General features: G+C 43.7%; 2 protein-coding genes and 1 long non-coding RNA gene across 3 annotated transcripts; 1 reads left to right on the top strand and 2 right to left on the bottom strand.

Moving 5' to 3' along the window:
• Positions 1–497: 497 nt before the first annotated feature.
• Positions 498–1880, bottom strand: LOC123179890 (uncharacterized). Its single transcript, XM_044591799.1, has 2 exons — positions 1563–1880; positions 498–1433 (listed from the first exon to the last, which is right to left on the bottom strand). The coding sequence occupies exons 1-2, from the start codon at positions 1796–1798 to the stop codon at positions 1304–1306; spliced, it is 366 nt and encodes a 121-aa protein (XP_044447734.1). The 5' UTR covers positions 1799–1880; the 3' UTR covers positions 498–1303.
• A 1358-nt stretch (positions 1881–3238) lies between these two features.
• On the bottom strand, positions 3239–7573 carry LOC123064273 (uncharacterized). Its single transcript, XR_006430662.1, has 2 exons — positions 3722–7573; positions 3239–3501 (listed from the first exon to the last, which is right to left on the bottom strand). It is a non-coding gene; the product is annotated as an uncharacterized lncRNA (long non-coding RNA).
• A 6616-nt stretch (positions 7574–14189) lies between these two features.
• Positions 14190–18650, top strand: LOC123064263 (WD repeat-containing protein 55). The gene is made up of 15 exons (XM_044487782.1): positions 14190–14412; positions 14499–14531; positions 15040–15104; positions 15343–15430; positions 15525–15597; positions 15951–16057; positions 16440–16482; positions 16620–16676; positions 16779–16855; positions 17455–17500; positions 17584–17630; positions 17732–17805; positions 17884–17939; positions 18024–18291; positions 18392–18650. The coding sequence occupies exons 1-15, from the start codon at positions 14318–14320 to the stop codon at positions 18463–18465; spliced, it is 1203 nt and encodes a 400-aa protein (XP_044343717.1). The 5' UTR covers positions 14190–14317; the 3' UTR covers positions 18466–18650.
• The last annotated feature ends 1754 nt before the right edge of the window (positions 18651–20404 follow it).

Below are 20404 nucleotides of genomic sequence, written 5' to 3'. Positions count from 1 at the left end.
AAGTGTTATTTTTGACCTCAAATTGCATATAAATCAAATAGTAGCACATATATATAATTCCTTCCAAACTACTAAACTCAAAAATCAATCACTATATGAAGCATTGCAAGAGCTAATCTAGCAATGAGAGATGAAAGGACAAAGTTGCTAACCTTTGTGATCGTTTGAATGGATGGGGGCCTTCAAATCTTGACAAATTTTGGGCAAAATGTGTGATGAGCTTGAGAGAAAGAGGGAAAGAACAGAGAGGAGAGGGGAAAGGGGAAGAACAGAGCGAGCTCGAATGGACGAAGGGTGTATGTAGGACGACCTTTAGTACCAGTTCGTGATACGACCCGGTACTAAAGGTGCTGGAGGGGCCCCGGACTGACAACATCCTGCCACCACTCACTTTAGTACCGGTTCGTGGCACGAACCGGTGCTAAAGGTTCACCACGAACCGGTACTAATGATGTTCGCCCGCCTGTACACATTAGTGCCGGCTCAGATTCAAACCGGCACTAATGTGCTTCACATTTGACCCTTTTTCTACTAGTGCCACACGTAGCACGCCTCATCTACCGGCTGCTTTTTTGGGCACTACTAGGCGCCGGCGCGCCGGCCCAACTTTGGGCCGGTCATACCAGCATCGTCCGATAAAATAATGTGTAGCCGTACGATTCCCTCATCTTCTTTCGTCAGGCTTCTTCTTTTACAAAAAAAATTCCATCGCGCCTCCATGGATGAGCTATGCGCTCGACCTTGAAGCACCGCCCGACGCACTCGCCTGTTGCTGCCCTCCCCGCCGGTCGCCGGTCGCCGTCGTCATTGCCGGCCGCCGGTCGCCGTGTTGCTGCCAGTCGTCGTCATGGTGTAAGCAAAAAATATAGCTGCATCCAACAAAAACAGAGCATGGTGAAAGCAAAAATTGGAGTTGTTTTCAGTTAAAAAAAGATGGTGGTAGCAGAACAAATTGCTAGATTCAGCTTCCAGTGATAATAGCGCTCGGGTGGCTAATTGTAGCATCTCTGCATCTCCCGCCCGCCGGGGTCAGAGTGCCAAGCAGCAAAAATTGGAAGCAGCAAAAATCTTCTCCGCGGGTCAAAGTCCAGTGGTCAGTTGAAGCAAAATCAGAAACGCTTCCGGCACAAACGAACTTAGGTCCCAGCAAAAAATGACATGAGCATTTAAGAGCTCTGCAATCGTTGAGGCAAAAAAATATCTCGGTTCCAGCAAAAAAATACATCGGTTCCAGCAAAAACATAATTGGTTCGGCAAAACGAGAACACATCCACAAAAAATGGCCTCCCCTCTTGCAGCTCCCCTAGTAGTCGGTCGCAGCTCCGACATGCACGCTTGCAGCTCCCGACATCGAACGACGTTTGATGCAACACTCTTCACCGCTGGATGTAGCTTCCTCCGGCGAGGCATCGACCTTGTAGCATGTACAACAGCTGGTTGTAGCAAATCAGGGCACCGGTTCCAGCAAAAAACAAAGATGTTCATAATAATCGAATGGGGATGGTAGCAAAAAATGAAAAGGGTTGTAGCAAAATAAAAAGGTGGATCCAGCAAAAAAATACCCGGTTCCAGCAAATCCCTCGGTTCCAGCACGAACTCGCCGCCCCTGTGGCCGGTTGCAGCTTGGCCATGGTGACTGGCGCACCCTGGCTGCGGCGGCCATGGAGAGGGCGCACATCCAGCTGCTGGCGGAGGCGGACAAGGAGACGAGTGCGCCCTTGGCTGTGAGCGGCCATGGAGAGGGGGTGCATCTCGCGTCGTCGATCCACACGAGGCGCATCGAGTCGCCGGCGGCCATGGCGACGAGCTCACCACATCGGCGGCGACCACCAGAAACGAGTAGTTGGAGAGATAAAGAAGATAAGATGAACGAGAGAAGGCAACCACAGCGAGATCTTATCTGTTCCCCACCGTCGCGCGTGTGTGCATGGGGCCCATGGCACGTGGGCCAGCAAGGTGGGCCAGCAAGGACGCGTGGAGAAGCCTTGCACGGGCTGCGTCGTGCGTGGTCTGTTCGATTGGGTTTAATCGAACAGTCAGCGTGAGTCCGGCGCAATCTTCCGCCGGCGTGCCGATCACCAACGTTTCCCTGCTTTTTTTCATCGTTTCGTCTATTTGTTTCTCCGACTCCAATCTCGCACTCCGACACGGGTTGAGGACGCACCACTGCACTGGCGCCCTAGACTCGCCTCTCTCTTTTGTTCATAGTGACACGGTGCACGCGCAGACGTGGGGGACAGGATATGCGCCAAGAGGCGGGAAGTTGTGCGCGTCTGACTCTGGTTCGTGCTCACGCGAGGGAAGCATCGAGTATATTGGAGGTAGTCACGGAGGACAGATGGCACCCATGTTAGCGTTCGCTAGGCCAGGGCGCTGCAATGGATGGTGGAAACAGCACTGAGGGCATGTACAATGGTTGATAAGATAGTTTTATCTTAAGTTTTACATGTAATTTAGAGATGACAGAAAAAAATGTCTACAATGAGTCATCTCTTAGTCTTATCTTCAATAACTAGCTATTCCTAGAAATTGATGAGAGATATTATGCTAAAAGATCATCTCTTGTCTTCTCTTAAATAAGAGAAGACACGCATTTTTTCTTATGAGTTCTCTTTTTTCCACCTCATCATTTATCCTAGACGACACTCCTAAAATAGCATCATTGTGCATGCCCCGAACGGATGGATGGAAATGTTTCGTGTGCTTTTTGAGGCTGCCCCTTGGTTTGGGACTTTGTGGCCTAGGCTCTTTTTGCAGCGAGCTATGTGGATTTTTTTTTGCGAACAGGCAAAAGGCTTGCGTGTCGATGTTATTAAAATAGGGGTAAACGGACGAAATACAGAGTAGCCACAAACAGCGGCAACGAGTGCCATGAGCGTCGATCATGCCCGGACACACATGATGAGACGCAAGAAACATGACAGCGCCCGGACGACACACGCAAAGCTAACTATCGCGGGATGCGAGTCAGCCCTGAAGCCCTGGAGAGCATCCACAGCTCCGCCTCGGCGGCAGCTTGCCGCCAGGGTTTCCTAACAACTACTCTCTTCGCTTCATAATACTTGACTTTCATTTGTCCAAAAATAAAGGGACTGTCTATTTGACATTTGACTGTTTTTCAATTCGAAAACAGTCAAATTTTTTGACCAATCAACACATTACACTTGTATGAGCAGAAAAATCAACAGAAAGCAAAAAAGAACGCCTAAACAGGTCGGGGGTAAACATCAAACCCGGGTCGGGGGTAAACATGTTAAATAACGGAGAACCAATACAAAGGTAAAAAGCACTATATTATAGTCAAATTTCCTGATAAATCAAGTGCTGACACCTATGTCCAAATACCATGGACAATTGTATGCTTGTATTTCCAAAAAAGGGGTCGTGTGGCTAAAATCTGACCCAGTTCTAACTAATAACCGAAACAAAACAAGGCAACTATCACCAAACCCTCCTGGACCGTTGCCACGCTCTTTTTTCCTTTCCTGGACAACAAATCACCTGACAAAGAAAAGGAACAAAAATCATCAGAATACTGGCGTCTCCCAGGACCCTCCTTTAACTTGCATCACACAAGTTATCTGGGAGGCGCCATGGCCCATGGGAGAGGGGAAATGAGAAGAAAGAGTAGAAAAACATCAGAGAGACGTCATGGGAGAGAGGGAGTGAGAAGAAGGAAGAACAAAAACAAGTCAGAGAGGCACATCAGAGGGGCAAGTACCTGGAGAGAAGCAAGGGGGAAGAACAGATCTGAATAATTGGTGGTGGACAAAGGAAGATCATCCAAGAGACGGTCCACAGCTCACGAAATGTCCTACTCCTTTTGATCACACTTCTATTGAACTCTTCCATGTTTTTCCTCACCCTGCTGCTCTACATACACCTGCTACATGAACTAGCCTGCAAAAAAACCATCATACAATCTAGTGAGAATTTTGGAATCGTCAGGGGAAAAATTCTAACTGTCGGAAGTTAAAACTGTTAATATTTCACTGTCAAAACACTACACCAACACGAATTCCAGTGTAACGTACACATGAAAAAAAAACTTTGCTGCAGTATAGGGCAATGTAGGTAACATGAACCATGAGGAAATTACATGAAAAAAGCTGTGTTGTAGTACACATGAAAAAATCTTTGCTGCGATACATGGCAATGTAGCTAACATGAACTCAGGGGAAATTACAGAGTTAGACAACTCATGACATTCATGGAAAAATGAGATGAATTTCAGTGTAATACCTACATGACATACAATGCAAACTGGGGGAATATTACACCGTATTCCAGTATTATTTAATACAATTCAGAATTACAATGTGATTCTGGGGGATATTACAATATAAATTTGGGGTATGTATATTACAATGTAATCCTGGGGAATATTACACTACAAATATAGTGGAAATTACAGAGAAATTAAGAGGTATTACACTGTAATTCAAAGAGTTAAAATCCACCGGAAATTCAAGCAAAAGCTGAACAGAATAAGTACAGAGATACATGCAAGTTCATATGAAGTCATGAATACAAAGACAGACCTATCGGCATAAAGAACACAAGTCCTATCAGATGAATGCATTAATATTGACAATCAAAAGTAGAGCTTGTTACAGTGCTGGTACACATGGACAGTGAAGGAAATGAATAATCACACTAGTGGATTACAATGATAATAACCAAGAGACTACACAAGGATAATCACACAAAGCAGAGTTAAAATCCACTGTAATTCAAGCAAATCTGAACAAGAATGAAGCCCAAATATCAAATAATATAGAGGTTCATCGGGAAAATTACACTACTTTGTTTAGAAGAAGAAAAATTACACTGAATTTCTAGGAAAATTTACACTGCAATTCGGGGAATAATTACAATATAATTACATAAATAAAGCATGAAGTTTACACTGTAATTATGGAGAAAATTACACTGTAATTACATAAATGAAGCATGGAGTTTACACTGTAATTCTAGGAAAATTACACTGTAATCCTGGGAAAATTACACTGTCATTTAAAAAAATGAAGCATTGGGATTACACTAAAACCTGGGCTAAATTACACTGCAATTCTAGGGTATATTACACTACAATTACATAAAGGAAGCATGGGGATTGCAATGAAATTTTTGGATACATTACACTGTAATACTAGGGGCATACTACACTGTAATTTTAGGCTAAATTACATTGTAATTCTTGTGAATAAAAAAGATAAGTCATTAGTTGTAACTAGATCAGAAAGACTCACATGATTCACATAGAAATTGAAAATAGTTTATCAAAACCCCTATCATCACTAGAAAGATCCTAAAAAATAATTCAGTCAACAAATAGAAATTTTAATAAACTGGAAGAAAGAATAAAAACAAAAATGAAAGTAGAGAACAAGACAAAAATAACTACCAAAGACATAGCATTAGAACCATCTTCCACAAAGTCATTAGGCACAAAAGGATCATTCAAAGAATCAGCCCTCTCAATAGAAGAAACTACCAAAACATCATTGTGAGAGACTTCCCGTAGTCTCCCCATTGACCTAAACCTAACAAAACATAATACATGACACACGAAAGAAAATAAAAGAAAGCTGAAAATTATAGGGTAATGGGGCTCAATTACAAGGGAAATCTCACAACAAATAATACATTGAAAGGCAGCAATCAGGGGAATTATAGAGTAATGGGGGCATATTAATACAGTGGAAGAATCACTTAAATACAGTGTAAAACCAACCTAAATACAGTGAAACTCTGAGTAAAAATACACAATAATTAGGGCAACTTACAATGAAAAGGTAGAGGGAGTACACTGCCAAAAACTGAAGATAAATTATATAGTAAGAATGGGGGATATTACAGTGCAAAACCACATGAATGCATGCAAAACATCTGAGAAAAAATACAATGTAAATAACAAAGAAACTGGCGCAGTATTACACTGAAAAAATATACACTGCAATTTACACTGAAAGAAGCATGATAATTACACTGTAATGGGGGTAATTCTAGGGGAAATTACACAATAATTACAAAATAAAGAAGCACGAAAAAAACAATGTAATTATGGTATATTACACTGTAATTGCAGGCTAACCTACAGTGTGATTCTACGACACATGAGAATTACAATGTAATGGGGGGAAATATTATACAGTAATTCTAGGACAAATTACACAGTAATTACAAATAAAAAAGCACAAAAACACACGGTAATTACGGTATATTGCACTGTAATTGCAGGGTAACCTACAGTGTAATTCTACGGACATATTACACAATAATTATAGCAAAATTCACACTGAAGAAAGAAGCATCGGGATTACACTGTAATTAGGGGGAAATACACAGTACTACTAGGACAAATTCCAGAGTAACAACCAATAAAGAAGCATCAGGATACACTGTAAATGCACTACAATTATGGGGTAAGTTACACTGTAATTATGGGTTAAATTACACAGCAATTCTGGATGGGGATACACTGTAATTCTAGGGGTAAGTTACACTTCAAGTCTGAAGTAAAAATACACTGTAAAGAAGCATGCAATTCAGAGAGATTCCTGGACTGACACTACAACAACACTGCAGCCTAGTACACACAAATTCAGAGAGATTCAGGTACCGGGGGAAATGAACACCTACATCTAACACAAAAAATCATAATGAATTCCAGGGACTACAACATCAAACATCAGCAGCTAACAACAAATACAACTAAACTGCATAAGCAGGCAGAAATCAGGCTAGATCATCTGCAACTACATCTAATGACAAAGGAACAGACACCCAGGCCGGCAGAAAAAAATTGATAGGGCTAACCACCGCTGCAACTATAACTTCCCCTACCTCTATATCTACATCAGAATAAACAACCTACGCCTACCTCCACATCTACAAGCATGGGAGAATGTGACCACAACAAGCAGATGGATTAGAACCCCCACATACAACAAGCTCCTACATAACTCAGGCGAGCAGAAGGATGGGAAATGGAGCGCTAGGCATGGCGGACTAGAAACAAACACGGCAGCAACATGCACCTACCACGGATCCACGGACAACATCAAGAACAGATGAACCATGGATCCATGGATTCAAAACTTACCTAGATCCGGAACTACACAGCCACAACACAAACAAAAGCACACAGGGAAACACGAGAGACAAGGACAACCGACCGCGGCAGCGGGGATCGAAGAGAAAAGGGAGGAGAAATCGAAATCGAGCGGTGGAATAGTTCGGAATCGCCATGAACATAAGAAATCGCCTCCTCTCCAAGTGGAGACAGTGCCGGGCTGGGGGCGGTAACGGGCTGAGACAGGAAAACCAAACCCGAGAAACCAACACGTATCAACCCAAACAAGTGGAACGCCAGCACGAAGAAAAAAATCAACACAAATCTCTGCGTGAGAACGGACGGACACGGATTTGATTGACGACGAATTGAAAAACACTCGACTGTAAAATAGCAAAACCGAAAATAAATGTATCAAATATACTAAAATATGTCTAGATATATCTATATTTTGATAAATGAAAGTCTATGTATTGCGGAACGGAGAGAGTAGAGCAGAACTCCTTCCACAACAGCCACACGGTGAGAAACACAATGGAGTCCAAGCCTTTCCGCGCCAAAGGCGGCACCAGCACGCGAGTAGACGGCGACCAGTCAACAAGGGTGGATTCGGGACTCGGGGCGAAATTGGCGAGGCCGCAGCGGGAGAGAGTGGTGCGCCAAACCTCGCGGGCAAAGACGCACTGGACGGCGATATGATCCGCAGTCTCATCGTCCTGGTCGCAAAAAGATGGGATTCTGCGTGGGCTTGCGGGCAAAGAAAGATGTACGCATGTACAGGCGTACGATCCACGCACATCCACTCCGATGGCTAGACCGTCCCTTTTTCTCTTCCAAGGAATGCAAATACAAGCTTCATGTTGTGGTCAACGTGCTTGACATGCATGATAAGCCACCACCGCTCTGTACCATTTGGAAGTTGTCCGCGGTGACTGTCTTCGGTGCCGGTCCCCGAGTTTCGAAGGCCCCAGGGCGAATTCAATGAATGGGCCCAACGGCGGCAATGGAGGAATTTTCTAATTTCATATATTGATAGATAAATTCTTGCAAAGCTATAGTAAAGAATGATATTTTTTTTCCTTGTGTAACATAGGATGAAGTTTCTTAGTTCAAGTCTAAATCAAATTTCATAGAACTTACATACATATATTGAAAAAAGAACTGACATGCTAACTAACCTCCAAGTCTACAATAATCATGAGATCCAATTAACTTATTTGTTCGTTTCCTCTTTCTTCTTTTTATCAGAACCACGTAAAATATTATTTGGGCAACATGTCTGCAAGAAAAAGAGCAAAATCAGCTAAACGTTGCAGTAAAATTACTGAAATCCCATGCTCTTTAGCTATCGAAATCTAATCTTCAAGGACACCTTGAGTCGAGGGCCAAGTTGGCAAGACTAATGACCAAACTCTACTATTGTAAGAAGAAGAACATAAATCTATCAAAGTGTAAGATTGAGGGCTAAGAGAAATTCGTTAGAGATTTATCTCTGCTATTCCTTGCGAATGCCCTAGTATCCGGCAGCCGCTACCGTAGAGAATCAGTCGCTCGATCGACCAATATATGTGAGCGTACGACAGCATACCATTTTTTCTGAGGGGTTACAATTTATTTTTTTGAGAGGGCGCTGGCGTGCAAATAGGAGGAGGCAAAGAGCCGCTCGCCCTGTGCAGCCGTGCTCAATTCTAGCCAGTAGTCGTGCGTTTAGGCATCTTAGCAGTTGGGCTTTTGTTAGATGATGGGCCTCCCCTGCGTATAGGTTTTTTCTTCCATAGGCTGCAGCACTAAGGTCGGGGCCCCTAGTTTGGCTGGGCCCCGGGCCGTCGCCCCTGCTGCCCTGGCCCAGGGCCGGCCCTGACTGTCTTGAACAATGGATCGACCACACCACCTCTCTTCTCCCGAGCTGCTACACACGAGACACGAGAACCAATCACCTCACACTCCTTTTCCATCCTAGACGAGTTCATATTCTCTGGTTCGTTCCACGATATGACGTGAGAGTATAGTGTAGCCGTGTAGGGGAAAGCTGGAGTAAGAGAGCACGTCTGTCATTGGGGGAACGAGACAGGGGGAAATTAGCCGACGTGATAAGGTAGGAGGGAGATGCATGGTGACCGTGTAATTGTTGTATCTCATGGCCTGGTCGGTCGGCGATAGTTCCTGTTGCCTCATATGCCTACACTAAATCCATATCGTAGATGCTAAACAAATAATACACAGAGTAGGAATGAATAATTCCAACACAAAGATGTAATATGAAGAATAAGCTATTCATGTTTGGATTTTTTTTTGCGGGTTATTCATGTTCATGTTTGGATTAAATGAGCCTTCCTCCTTATATAAGACTTGGGTATATGGCAGAGGCAGTGACATGAAGTCATTGGTTTTTGTTAGGTCAATAGCTATGAATTCCTTGGTTCTCAACTGTCCTCGGGTAGGTAAGAGCCTACGAGATCTTTAAACACATGATAATTTTCTGTGGATGTTTCTCTTTGGATTTTCCAGCGACAACTAGAACCTTAAGCAAACAATGAATTTCTGAACTTGTTTGTCCTTAGTTGGTTAGTCTGTTAGGGGTGCGAGGGTTTAAAAATAGTTAATTTTGAGTTTTTTTATGTATCAATCTATATACTCTATGCAAAGAAGATGCAGCTAGCCAAAATTAAAGGGCTAACATCATGTCATCGACGAGAAAAATTAAAGTTAAGTAGAACCAACTTTATCCGTTTGTCACCATCTTCGAACTTAAAGTGGACAAATGGACAATGCTTGCGACATGTTAACATCATGTTGTTTTAAGAGGGACATTGTGATAGAAACATGTGTTTTTACAGAAAGAGCGGATTTTATTAGTTTAAAATGAAGTATCAAAAGGATACAAACACAATGAAAACACACCCGACTAGTTAAGATGTACAGAGTCGACATCAATACACACAAAAACACGCCGGCACCTAGCAAAGTCATATAAGACCAAAGCTATACATAGGCGAGGAAAAAGGAAAAGGCCTCAAAACGATCATATTTGTGATCGGCAAACTATAACAATGACCATATCTGCACCAATCATCTCATGACACCACATGAACGACGAAATTCTTCAACAACAACGACTTCAGGAAGGAAGCGGACCCTCACTCGCCACCGTCGCCAGATCCAACCATCCAGGCCGAATCTAGGTTGAATATCAGTCCGAGCATATCTGAGCATTGTCTTCAACAAGGTAATATCACAAATAAACGTTGTCATTGCCATGTATGACTAACTCAGGCCAGACCTCAGTTTTCACCCCAGAGCCCGAGACAGGTTGCGCGTATGACCACCATCAAAGTTGCACATGTGTTGTCGCCACCAATTGTTCACGAAGCAGCTACCTGTGATGTGTGATCGCTGCCGCTACACTACATCAAGCCTTCCAAATTTTGCATCTCACAGTGGGAGTCAACCATCGGGTCTGGAGAGATGAACCCTCTCTGAAGACCTTCCAATGACCCCCGCCGTCAAGGAGCCACATGAGATCACTATATCACAATACGAAACCTGCGCTCCCCAGTCCACCGGGTCTTGATTACCACCACCAAGCCATCCTGATTTGAAGCAAGGCAACCACACCGGGTCGACCATGGATGACGCCGAAGTTGCGACTGCCCGGCCTCAGATTCGACCGTCACGCCATCTGCATGGTTGTAGACAGTCGCCACCACCTAGATTCTCATGCACCCACAACATTGTGCCGCCTCTGCCAACCGGTTAGGCAAGGCACGCCTGCACGCTGCGCCCGAGCACCCACGCTGCACCACAGACGAGGTGGCAGACCACCGGGACCGGACACGCCGGATCTAGCAGCTGCGACACCGGTCCCCCACCGCCATCAGGGAGCCTCCGCCAAACACAGGGCAACCACATAACGCCAACAAGGTCCCCTGCCTCAGTTGTCGGCCACAGTGGCTTCGCCCTGCGGCGTCCTCTGGCGACGACGGAGAGGGGATGGAGGACTTAGGTAATGGTGCTAGGTTTAGAGGTGTAGTTGCCCGCATGGGAGTGACACGGGGCGTTTCCTTTTTCGTCATTACGTGTGCTATGTTTGTAACATTATTCACATGATATTACACTATCCCTGGTTCTCTCAATTCATATGAAAATCTTATGTATTAATCATTTTTAAGCACACTCTGTATTAACCATGTGCCCTATGAAATCCTCACCTTGCTTTTTCTAGAGACACCAGTAACTTTATTGATACTCATAACAATTATAGCTACACTGATTTGAACCTAAGATCCAACAAAATACAAAGTAACTCATATGACTAAGAATTACAATGAAATTTCTTGAAAACACCTTCTTCGAGGTATCAATCTCTGTTCGAAGAAATACTCCAAAGACTTCGGTAAAGTGGCTGCAATTGGGCTGGAGCAACGATGTTGTCACTCTTTCACCCGCACAAATATTACCAATGATGGTTTTTGAAAGCGCCTTGAGTCGCCCATCCAGAAAGATGAGAAGTCTTGATCGATGAACGTACTTGGGCCGGGGATGATCCCTAGAAGTGCAGGCCATCGAATCACTATATCTTCACCATGATATCGATGAAAGATATCACCTCCACAAAAGAATCATGCCAACAACAAAAAACTTGACACAACCACATAAACTAATCAGATTCGAATAATCGGATCTGCGAGGACGGAAAACTCTCTAATCTCATGACACCGCCAAAAGGACAAGGGGAAATTTATTCTCACAAAACTATCATGATCACTAGCCGTTGACGAAAAATATAGAGGTCTTGAAGATCTGAGTTTCCCCACCTCTCAGCGTCAAGATGGCAGCCGGAGACGAGGGGACCTAAATTTCTCACCTTGGTATGTAGGAAACCTCTGCCCTGAAGGGTTCCAACCATGGGCCGCCCAAGTAAGAGTATTTTTTTGCCTCCTCGGATGCACTTATCCCAGTTTGTCTATGTTGGCCTCATATTAAGCAAGATTGTTTTTGTTTTGTATTTTTCTTTTAGGGTATTCTTTCATTTCCTCTTCACTTGTTTCTTCATCTTTTGGAGTTTTCCATTCGTTTTTCTCTCCCTGTTTCTTGTTTGTTTGTGTATTTTATTTTTTATTTTCTATTAGTTGGGTTTCTTTTTATTTATTTTCCTTTTCCACTTTCTTTCCTTTTTCATATTTTGGGGGAAACTATGTGGACACCTCTAAAATGAACGAACAATTTTTAAGAAATAGAGTAGAGAAGCAGACACTCACGATCATGTATAAACTCACCCCTATGAGCGGACACATACAAACACCCTATCCCATGAGGACCTTCGAGAGACTAAGACAACGGACATTGAGATTGTAAAAATATCCATAGGTACCTCGCTATCGACACAAACGTCGCCAAAGCGTTAAACCTGAGGTTTGATCCCTCGTGGGTTGAGGTTACCACTGCAATCCTAAATGTTGTTGCTTCTCAAAATGACATGAATATTTATTCTAACAAAAAAATAACTTTCCTTAAATGTAATGAATTTTCTAAGTTATATGATCTTTTTTGTTGTATGTACTGTCAACAATTTTTAAATATGAGGAAAAAATCATTTACGTGGTTATTTTCTAAAATTCAAGAACTTCTTAATATGTATGATTCCTTCTCCATACGTAGTGATTTTTTTATAATAGGCGACAAACATTACTTTTAACATATGGTCATTAATTCGAGGTACATGAACATCTTTATGTTCATATATAAACTCTCATTATTATTAATATCTCCAATTCTTGAAGAATGCGGAGGAAAAGAGGGAGGCTCGCCGTTGCCGGCAGCGGGCCGGGCGGGCGAGGAAGACAGGGCTTATTACATATTCTCATTTGTGGTGGTGGGGAAGAGAATCCCGCCTGGCCTTTTCATCGAAATCACTAATTAAGGAGTACTCGTTGCAAAGAGCACTTCACTTTTGACAAGTGGCGCACATGCAGCGCGCCACTTGTCGCAACCTGAGAGTTTTCCTTTTTTTCATAGATCCGTTTATTTAAAATGTTTTATCTCTTAAACCGTGCGTCCAAATCTCGAACTGTTTTCATCATTGAATTCCTCGCGTCGAGATCTTCAAAACTAGATCCCATGTTGATAGGTTTTAACGAATTTTTTTCACAAAAAACCGGATGAAAAAACCGGACCGAAAGCATGGTTTTTTTCCCTTTCCGAAAGAGGCACGTCCGTGCCTCTCGCGAAATCACAACCGTGCCTCTCGTGGAAGCAAAACCGTGACTCTCGTGGAAGAAAAAAAAACAGAAAACATGTTTTTTTCCGTTTCCGAGAGGCACGGCCGTGACTCTCGCAAAAGCACAACCGTGTCTCTCGCGAAAGCAAAACCGTGACTCTCGCGAAAGGAAAAAAACCAGAAAACACATATTTTTTCCTTTCCGAGAGGCACGGCCGTGACTTTCGCGAAAGCACAACCGTGCCTCTCGCGGAAGCAAAACCGTGACTCTTCCGGAAGAAAAAAAACAAAAAACACGTTTTTTTTTCCCTTTCCGAGAGGCACGGCCGTGACTCTCGCGAAAGTACAACCGTGCCTCTCGCGGAAGCAAAACCGTGACTCTCGTGAAAGAAAAAAAAACAAAAAACATGTTTTTTTTCGTTTCCGAAAGGCACGGCCGTGACTCTTGCTAAAGCACAACCGTGCCTCTCGCGGAAGAAAAACCGTAACTTTCGCGAAAGGAAAAAAAAGAAAACGAGTTTTTTCGCGCAAAATTTTTTAATCCAAAATCTAAGAAAGACTGGGAGAAAACCAAAACATCGAAAAAATGCGGAAAAAACCGTTTAAAAAGCCGAAAACACGTGCGGAAAAATAAAAAAACAAAATCCGAAAGGAGCGTCCAGAGCGCGACACGTGGCAAATGACTGAAAGCGCGCCAACTGGGGCTGATCGTTGCGAGGCTCCCAAAAGAGCGCTCGTTAACTAGTTGCTCCCGCTTACGGGAGAGAGTTATCATCCGACTTAATTTAAACGTTTTCCGAAAAAGAAAGAGGGGAACCGATAAGGCTTTCGGGCCATCTTTTCCCATTCGGCTACGCCCATCTCACCAACAAATCCATCCCAGCCCGGAGCCCATTTACGAGTGTCCGACCCAGCCACGACACCTCCACGCGATTTCACCCGACGGCCCTAGCCAGGCTCCTAAACCTCCCCCGCTCTTCTCCCCCAGCCGCTTCGCCGCCGCCCGCCGCCCACCGCCCGCGATGGAGGCCCTCCACGAGGAGACGCCCTTCGACCTCTCCTTCCACCCCTCCGCGCCCCTCGTCGCCACCTCCCTCATCACCGGCGAGCTCCACATGTGCGCGCCGCCTCCAGCGCCCTCAGTAATTTCTCGCTCCCCTTCCGAGGATGTAACCGGTTTCTAATTCTCGCTGCCCCTCGCAGGTTCCGCTACGCCGACGGTTTGCCGCTGGAGAGGTACTCACGGTGCCCCCTGCTCCTCGTGCTCGGTTAATTTTGTACTATGTTGCTAGTTGCTGTTGTTTCACAGTACCACTACTATCACTGCTTCCGGTCTGTGATTGCTAGTTGCTGTTCTTGCTTACTTACGTTTGGAGCCGTAGAGGTTTCATTTGTTGTAAGCTGAGTGCACGAGGTGGAAAGGTTCATGTGGTTAATGCAGAGTTCGTGTAGGATTTAATTCTATTTTTGTGGGTTTTCGTGTAATAAATTCTCTGCCTGGTTTTGCAATCCATGATAGTATGTTTAGCAAAGCTTGATTTGTGGGTCGCCGTGTGGGCATTTTGGTTGGATGGGTGTATGTGAGCTCACAATTTAAGTGCCTCACTGACTCTGTGAATAATGGTGTATACACTTCTGTTTGATGGGTATGCGAGCTGTCTTTGTGTTATTACAATTATTATGTACTCTGTAGTTTTCATATCGACAGAGATTGATGAAAGCGTCCTCTTGCTATGTTTTTAAGGTTGTTCGTGGCAAAACCTCACAAGGACTCTTGTAGGGCTGTTCGTTTTGTGGACTCAGGAACTGGTAATGACTCCCTTATTAATGCCAGTACCTCCCAGCTTGCCAATCAACTGCCCTACATTTTATCTGTGATTTTGATATTTCACCAGCTGTTTTTATTTTCTTAAGCATGGTGCTAAAACATTAGTTGCTTTATGCTGGCATTGGCAGTCACAACCCATATTTGAGGGTAAAACACATCCGATCATCTTGTGAGATACTCTAACCAGGTCCTGTTGGTTCATGTTGTGGCTTGTTGCAGCGATTCTGACAGGATCTGCTGATATGTCGATTGTCGCTTCTGATGTGGAAACAGGCAAAGTCATTGCCCGTTTGGATAATGCACATGAGTAAGTTTTTGTCAGTTATCAGTGCTGCTATTAATTTTATTGTGGAACTAAATATCTATGTTTCCTCATTTCATATTCTTGTTGATATTTTCAGTGACGCCATAAACCGCCTTGTGTGTCTTACTGAAACTACAGTTGCTTCAGGCGATGATGACGGTTACATTAAGGTATTTAATATTGTATCGGTTTGACTGCCTCCAGCTGTATTGCTTTCAAACGTAGGCCAGTTTCACCGTTGATTATTACTACCTGTACATTTATGGGAGTACATAATATAATTACACCCCATCTTATTTATCCATGCAGACCTGTTCTAAGTACCTAATCGCCTATGCTTGGTTGATAATAATCATAATAGCTATCATTATTTAATGACCACTTGCATATATTTTGGACTGGCACAGCTACACTTACAAGCCGACACTTGATAGTTTTTCCATGTTTCTAGCTCTTATCTTTTTCAATAGTAGTAACACAATCTCTTTGATACTATCAGTTTAAAATACTTCTTCAATTTTAGGTGTGGGATACTCGGCAACGATCTTGCTGCAACACTTTTCACCGCCATGAAGATTACATATCAGATATGACCTATGTAGCTGGCTCAAATCAAATATTGGCTACAAGGTACTTAATTTGCATTCCTGCAAATTTTATTGCTGTACCAGTGTTATATAGTTGAGCATTATTTCATAGGAATGAGTGGCCTATTTGTATGCAAGCACAAACTTAGTGTTTCCATGGCAACAGGGTCTACCAATCTCTCTTTCTCATAGACCATTCGGCATCATGGAGAGGCCGCAGCCATTTCACTTCTTAGTTTACATCACTGATGCAGAACAACACTGTTATTTAGTACATGAATGATGATATATGTATGAGGCCAATGTTTTGTGAATCCTTGAAGTTCCATTTTTTGGGCAGTTCTACCTGTTCAAAGTTTTGGATAGTTTTTTTTTTGCCTTGGCATTATGGTAATCAATGTTAAATTTTATCTTGTTATTTGCAGTGGTGATGGAACTTTATCTGTGAACAATCTCCGGGGTAACAGAGTGAGTTGCCTTTCCAATACATCAAATCTCATCCCTGTGTATTATATAAACCCTTACTCTATGTTTGCTTTTAAGAACTTCCACACTATGAGTACCTTTAATCTTAATAACCATGGTCATGCCTAATCTGCTAATAGGTAAAGTCACAATCTGAATTTTCAGAAGACGAACTCCTATCTGTGGTGGTAATGAAGGTAATTGCCTTTGTTTAACAACTTTCACTTACTCACAGTTTCACACCCTTCATCCATAATTTCATGGTTACTGAACAAAACTTTATTCTTTGCAATTGTCAGAATGGCCAAAAAGTTGTTTGCGGAACTCCAAGTGGAGCTCTATTGTTGTATTCGTGGGGACATTTTAAGGACTGCAGGTAAATGTGTTTTCATGACTGCACCAGGAGCAGAAATATAATGCATCCTTTGATTTACGTCATATACTGTAATTTATTTATCGAGTGGTTGCTATTGTAAAATGTAAAGAAAGATGTACCCAATAGCTATCCACCTACCATGGATTATATTCCGAAGGGCACCCATGAAAACACACCTTATTTTCTCTAGTTCTCTGTTTTCATTTTAAATGCTAGCCATACAACTGCTGTTATCCTTTTTAGTTGTATATAGCTGTATCCTCTGTAATGTACATTAGTAAACATTATGTTTGTTAGTGATATTTCTCTTTTCTCATGGTTAAACAATAACATTAGCCATTTTTTGGTAGATATCAGGCTTTAGTCAGTATTATCTCACATGTAATCAATTCCTACAATGTTATTGGCTGTTAAGGCTCATGTTGCTTTATTATCACCGATAAGGCCTGAGAAGAATCTTCACATGTGATAAGCAGAGTAATTTGAACATGTTACAGCTTAAACCAGTTTGCCTCTTTCAATTTCTGTGATGGTAGACCAAGTAAGTCTGCAAGTGATTTTGTCTGTAGTTGTGTACTAACATATACTTTTGTGGCTAGTGACCGTTTTCTGGGGCACGCACAGTCTGTTGATAACTTGCTGAAGGTTAGAATTAATGCCTTTTTTTTATTTCTGCCTTCTTTTCCTCTGTCTAATCATCATTTAATATAGTGTATTTGGTGTTTTAGCTGGATGAAGAAACTCTGATATCTGCTGCAGCAGACGGTGTGATCAGGTTTGAAATTTACCATGGTGCCTTTATGACCTACTTCTGTCGCCTGTTTAGTAGTCCTCTTTGTTATTTTATCATGCCCTCCATATTCTCGTCGCATTCAGGTTAGTGGGTATCTTACCGAATCAGATAATACAGCCGCTAGCTGAGCATTCAGAATTTCCAATCGAGGCGCTTGGTACGTTCACTCCGTCATTTCTCGGTAAAAGTTACTCCAAGGAGTGCCAAGTTCTCAACTAGTATCTCTGTTCCGCAGGTTTCTCGCACGATAGGAAGTACCTAGGCAGCATTTCACATGACAAAATGATAAAGGTGACGACCCCTCTCCCCCTCAGCCCTTCCCCGCTATCCATGTAGTACTAGCAGTGATCTAACCAGGTGCCCTGTTTTATGCAGCTCTGGGACATGGAGGAACTCCTGGGCGGTCCACAGTTAAATCACCAGAACGACATGCCGGAAGCCAACGCAGCCGTCCATGACGACGAGTTGCCTGAAGCCAACGCGGCCATCCACCACGACGAATTGCCTGAAGCCAACGCCGCCGCTGGTCAGCACGACGAGTTGCCTGCAGCCAACGCCGCCGCTGTCAACCACAACCAGCCGACTGAAGCTGACAGCGACGACGACGGGATGGACGTGGACATGGAGCCAAGCTCTTCCAACGGTAAGACCTATGCCTGCCCTGCATCGAAGCAATCGACGCGCCGTTGCTATTTAGGGTCTCTGATAATGGTTGCCCTTGCTTGTGCCGTCGTGTTGGACAGTGTCGAGGAGCAAGAAGAAAGGCAAGGGCAAGAGGCTGGACGGGTTCGCGCCGGACTTCTTTGCAGATCTGTAGCCTGCCCAGGCGAGGACAAGAGGCCGCCCTTGAGATCTTAACTTGTGCCAGCGAGCAGTTTTGATGTTGTCTCAGTATATCGGGTTGTAGGAGGAATGTTTTAGTTTATTTATAGGCGTGAGGTGTGTGAACTTGGCTATCATAGTAACGTGTATTTGCGGCTGCAGATGGCCCCCTGAAGTGAAGCATACGTGTAGTAGTATCTTTTATTGTCGCAACAAGTTGTGTCCTGCCTTGTTCTCTGAATGTTTTATCATTTCGCGTGCGTGCGGCCGTATCTTATTCTGTCTTGTTTTGTCTCGGGTTCTCAGGCAAGAGCGAACGAGGAAACCACGGCGTGGCTAGCATAAGCGGCAAAGATAGTCTACGGTATGTGCGTAGCCGGCCGCAGGTAGGCCTGTCCCGTTTTAAAGAAAGAGCTATGTACTTTTGCGTGCACTCACGCGTCAGTCGGTTTCATTCGAGCCCATGCCGCACTGTTCCCCCCGTGCCGCCCCACCAACGAACAGTGACGACCCGACGTGCCGGTGCCGGTGTGGGTGCAACGGCGACCGTGGTCAAATTTGGTGTTCTGACCCCGTTGTCAAACTTTAGCAGAATCTGACCCCGGTTGCAAAAAAAAAAAAAAATTGGGATTTGATCATTTTCTCTGCCGCCATCTGACCCAGCGATAGGGTATCACATCCTACCGTCACACCCCCGGGCAGTAGGGTGATGGTCGTTAACGCCAGCTAACGTGGCAAAGGGGCCTACCGCCAAGGACCCAGGCGGTATGGTGATCGAGCCTACCACCAAGCATCCCGGCAGTAGGTCTGTGTAGTGGATAAGGTGTTGAGGTGAATGGGTAGGCTCCACTATCCACCCATTCACCCTCAATCTCCTTCCCCTCAAAGCTCCCCCCCCCCCCCCCCCCCCTCTTTTCCCCACCAAAGCACCCACTAAATCCCTCTCCATTGATAGAGATTTGTCCGGTGGATTTGGAGCATTTGCATCACCCAAGCTACCTCTCACACCCCCCTTCTTTTGGTTGGTTGGAATCACCTATTTTTAGTTGCATTGCTCGCACGATTGCAAACCCCTAGTTCTTGCTCTTGTTGTGGTGAAATCAATGAATATGATGCATTTAGGGTTATGTTTGTGCTTTGACTATGTATTGTGTGCCTACCATTGTTGGGGTTAGCAAGATCTTGTGCTAGGGTTAGTTGTTATGTTAGGGAAGGGTTAGGGTTAAGGCTATGGATTTAATTTAACCATGTTTATCTTGTTATTTGAATGCAATGCATACAAGTTTGTTTCCATTGTATGCATAGTGTAGGTAATTCATCCATATGAATTGATCGGCCCATGGATGACTTGATTTCTTTCCATTGTTCTTAGATGGATAGACTCGTTAATGTGCATTACTTGGACAAGGCGGCATTTCTGAATGAAATGACGATGAAGGGGAAGAGCCCTTGGTTTTTGACACAAGCCCAAGCTATGAGGATGTTGTAGTGAAAGTGAGAAGCATCTTACATTGGATTAACCCATTTGATGTGGCGGAGCTTATTGGGAGGTATGATGTTGGAGTGGGAGTAAAGTCACTATTAAAGAGTATGCCCATCACCTCCGATTTTGCATTGGAATGTGTACAAGAATAAAATTGAGTGATCACAAGACAAGTCACTTGAATTATTTGCCACTAAGTTTGAAGTTCCTCGCCTACAACTCAACTTGAACCATAATGTGTCCTCCCCAATACATGATGGTAGTGTCGAGGTGTATGTCCACAAATCTTCTAGCCAACCACCAAGTAGCCAACCAAATGAAGACGGCATCAATGATAGAGCCATAATAGTTTGAGGTGATCCTATTGCTCGTGTTGATGATGATGCTATTCCTTATGTTGATGAAGATGGTATTGCTAGTGTTGATGATCATGCTATTGCTCAAGATGATG

This window comes from Triticum aestivum, chromosome 1A (genome assembly GCF_018294505.1).
Source record: "Triticum aestivum cultivar Chinese Spring chromosome 1A, IWGSC CS RefSeq v2.1, whole genome shotgun sequence".
Taxonomy (NCBI): Eukaryota; Viridiplantae; Streptophyta; class Magnoliopsida; order Poales; family Poaceae; genus Triticum; species Triticum aestivum.
This window is presented reverse-complemented; position numbering and strand designations above follow the sequence as displayed.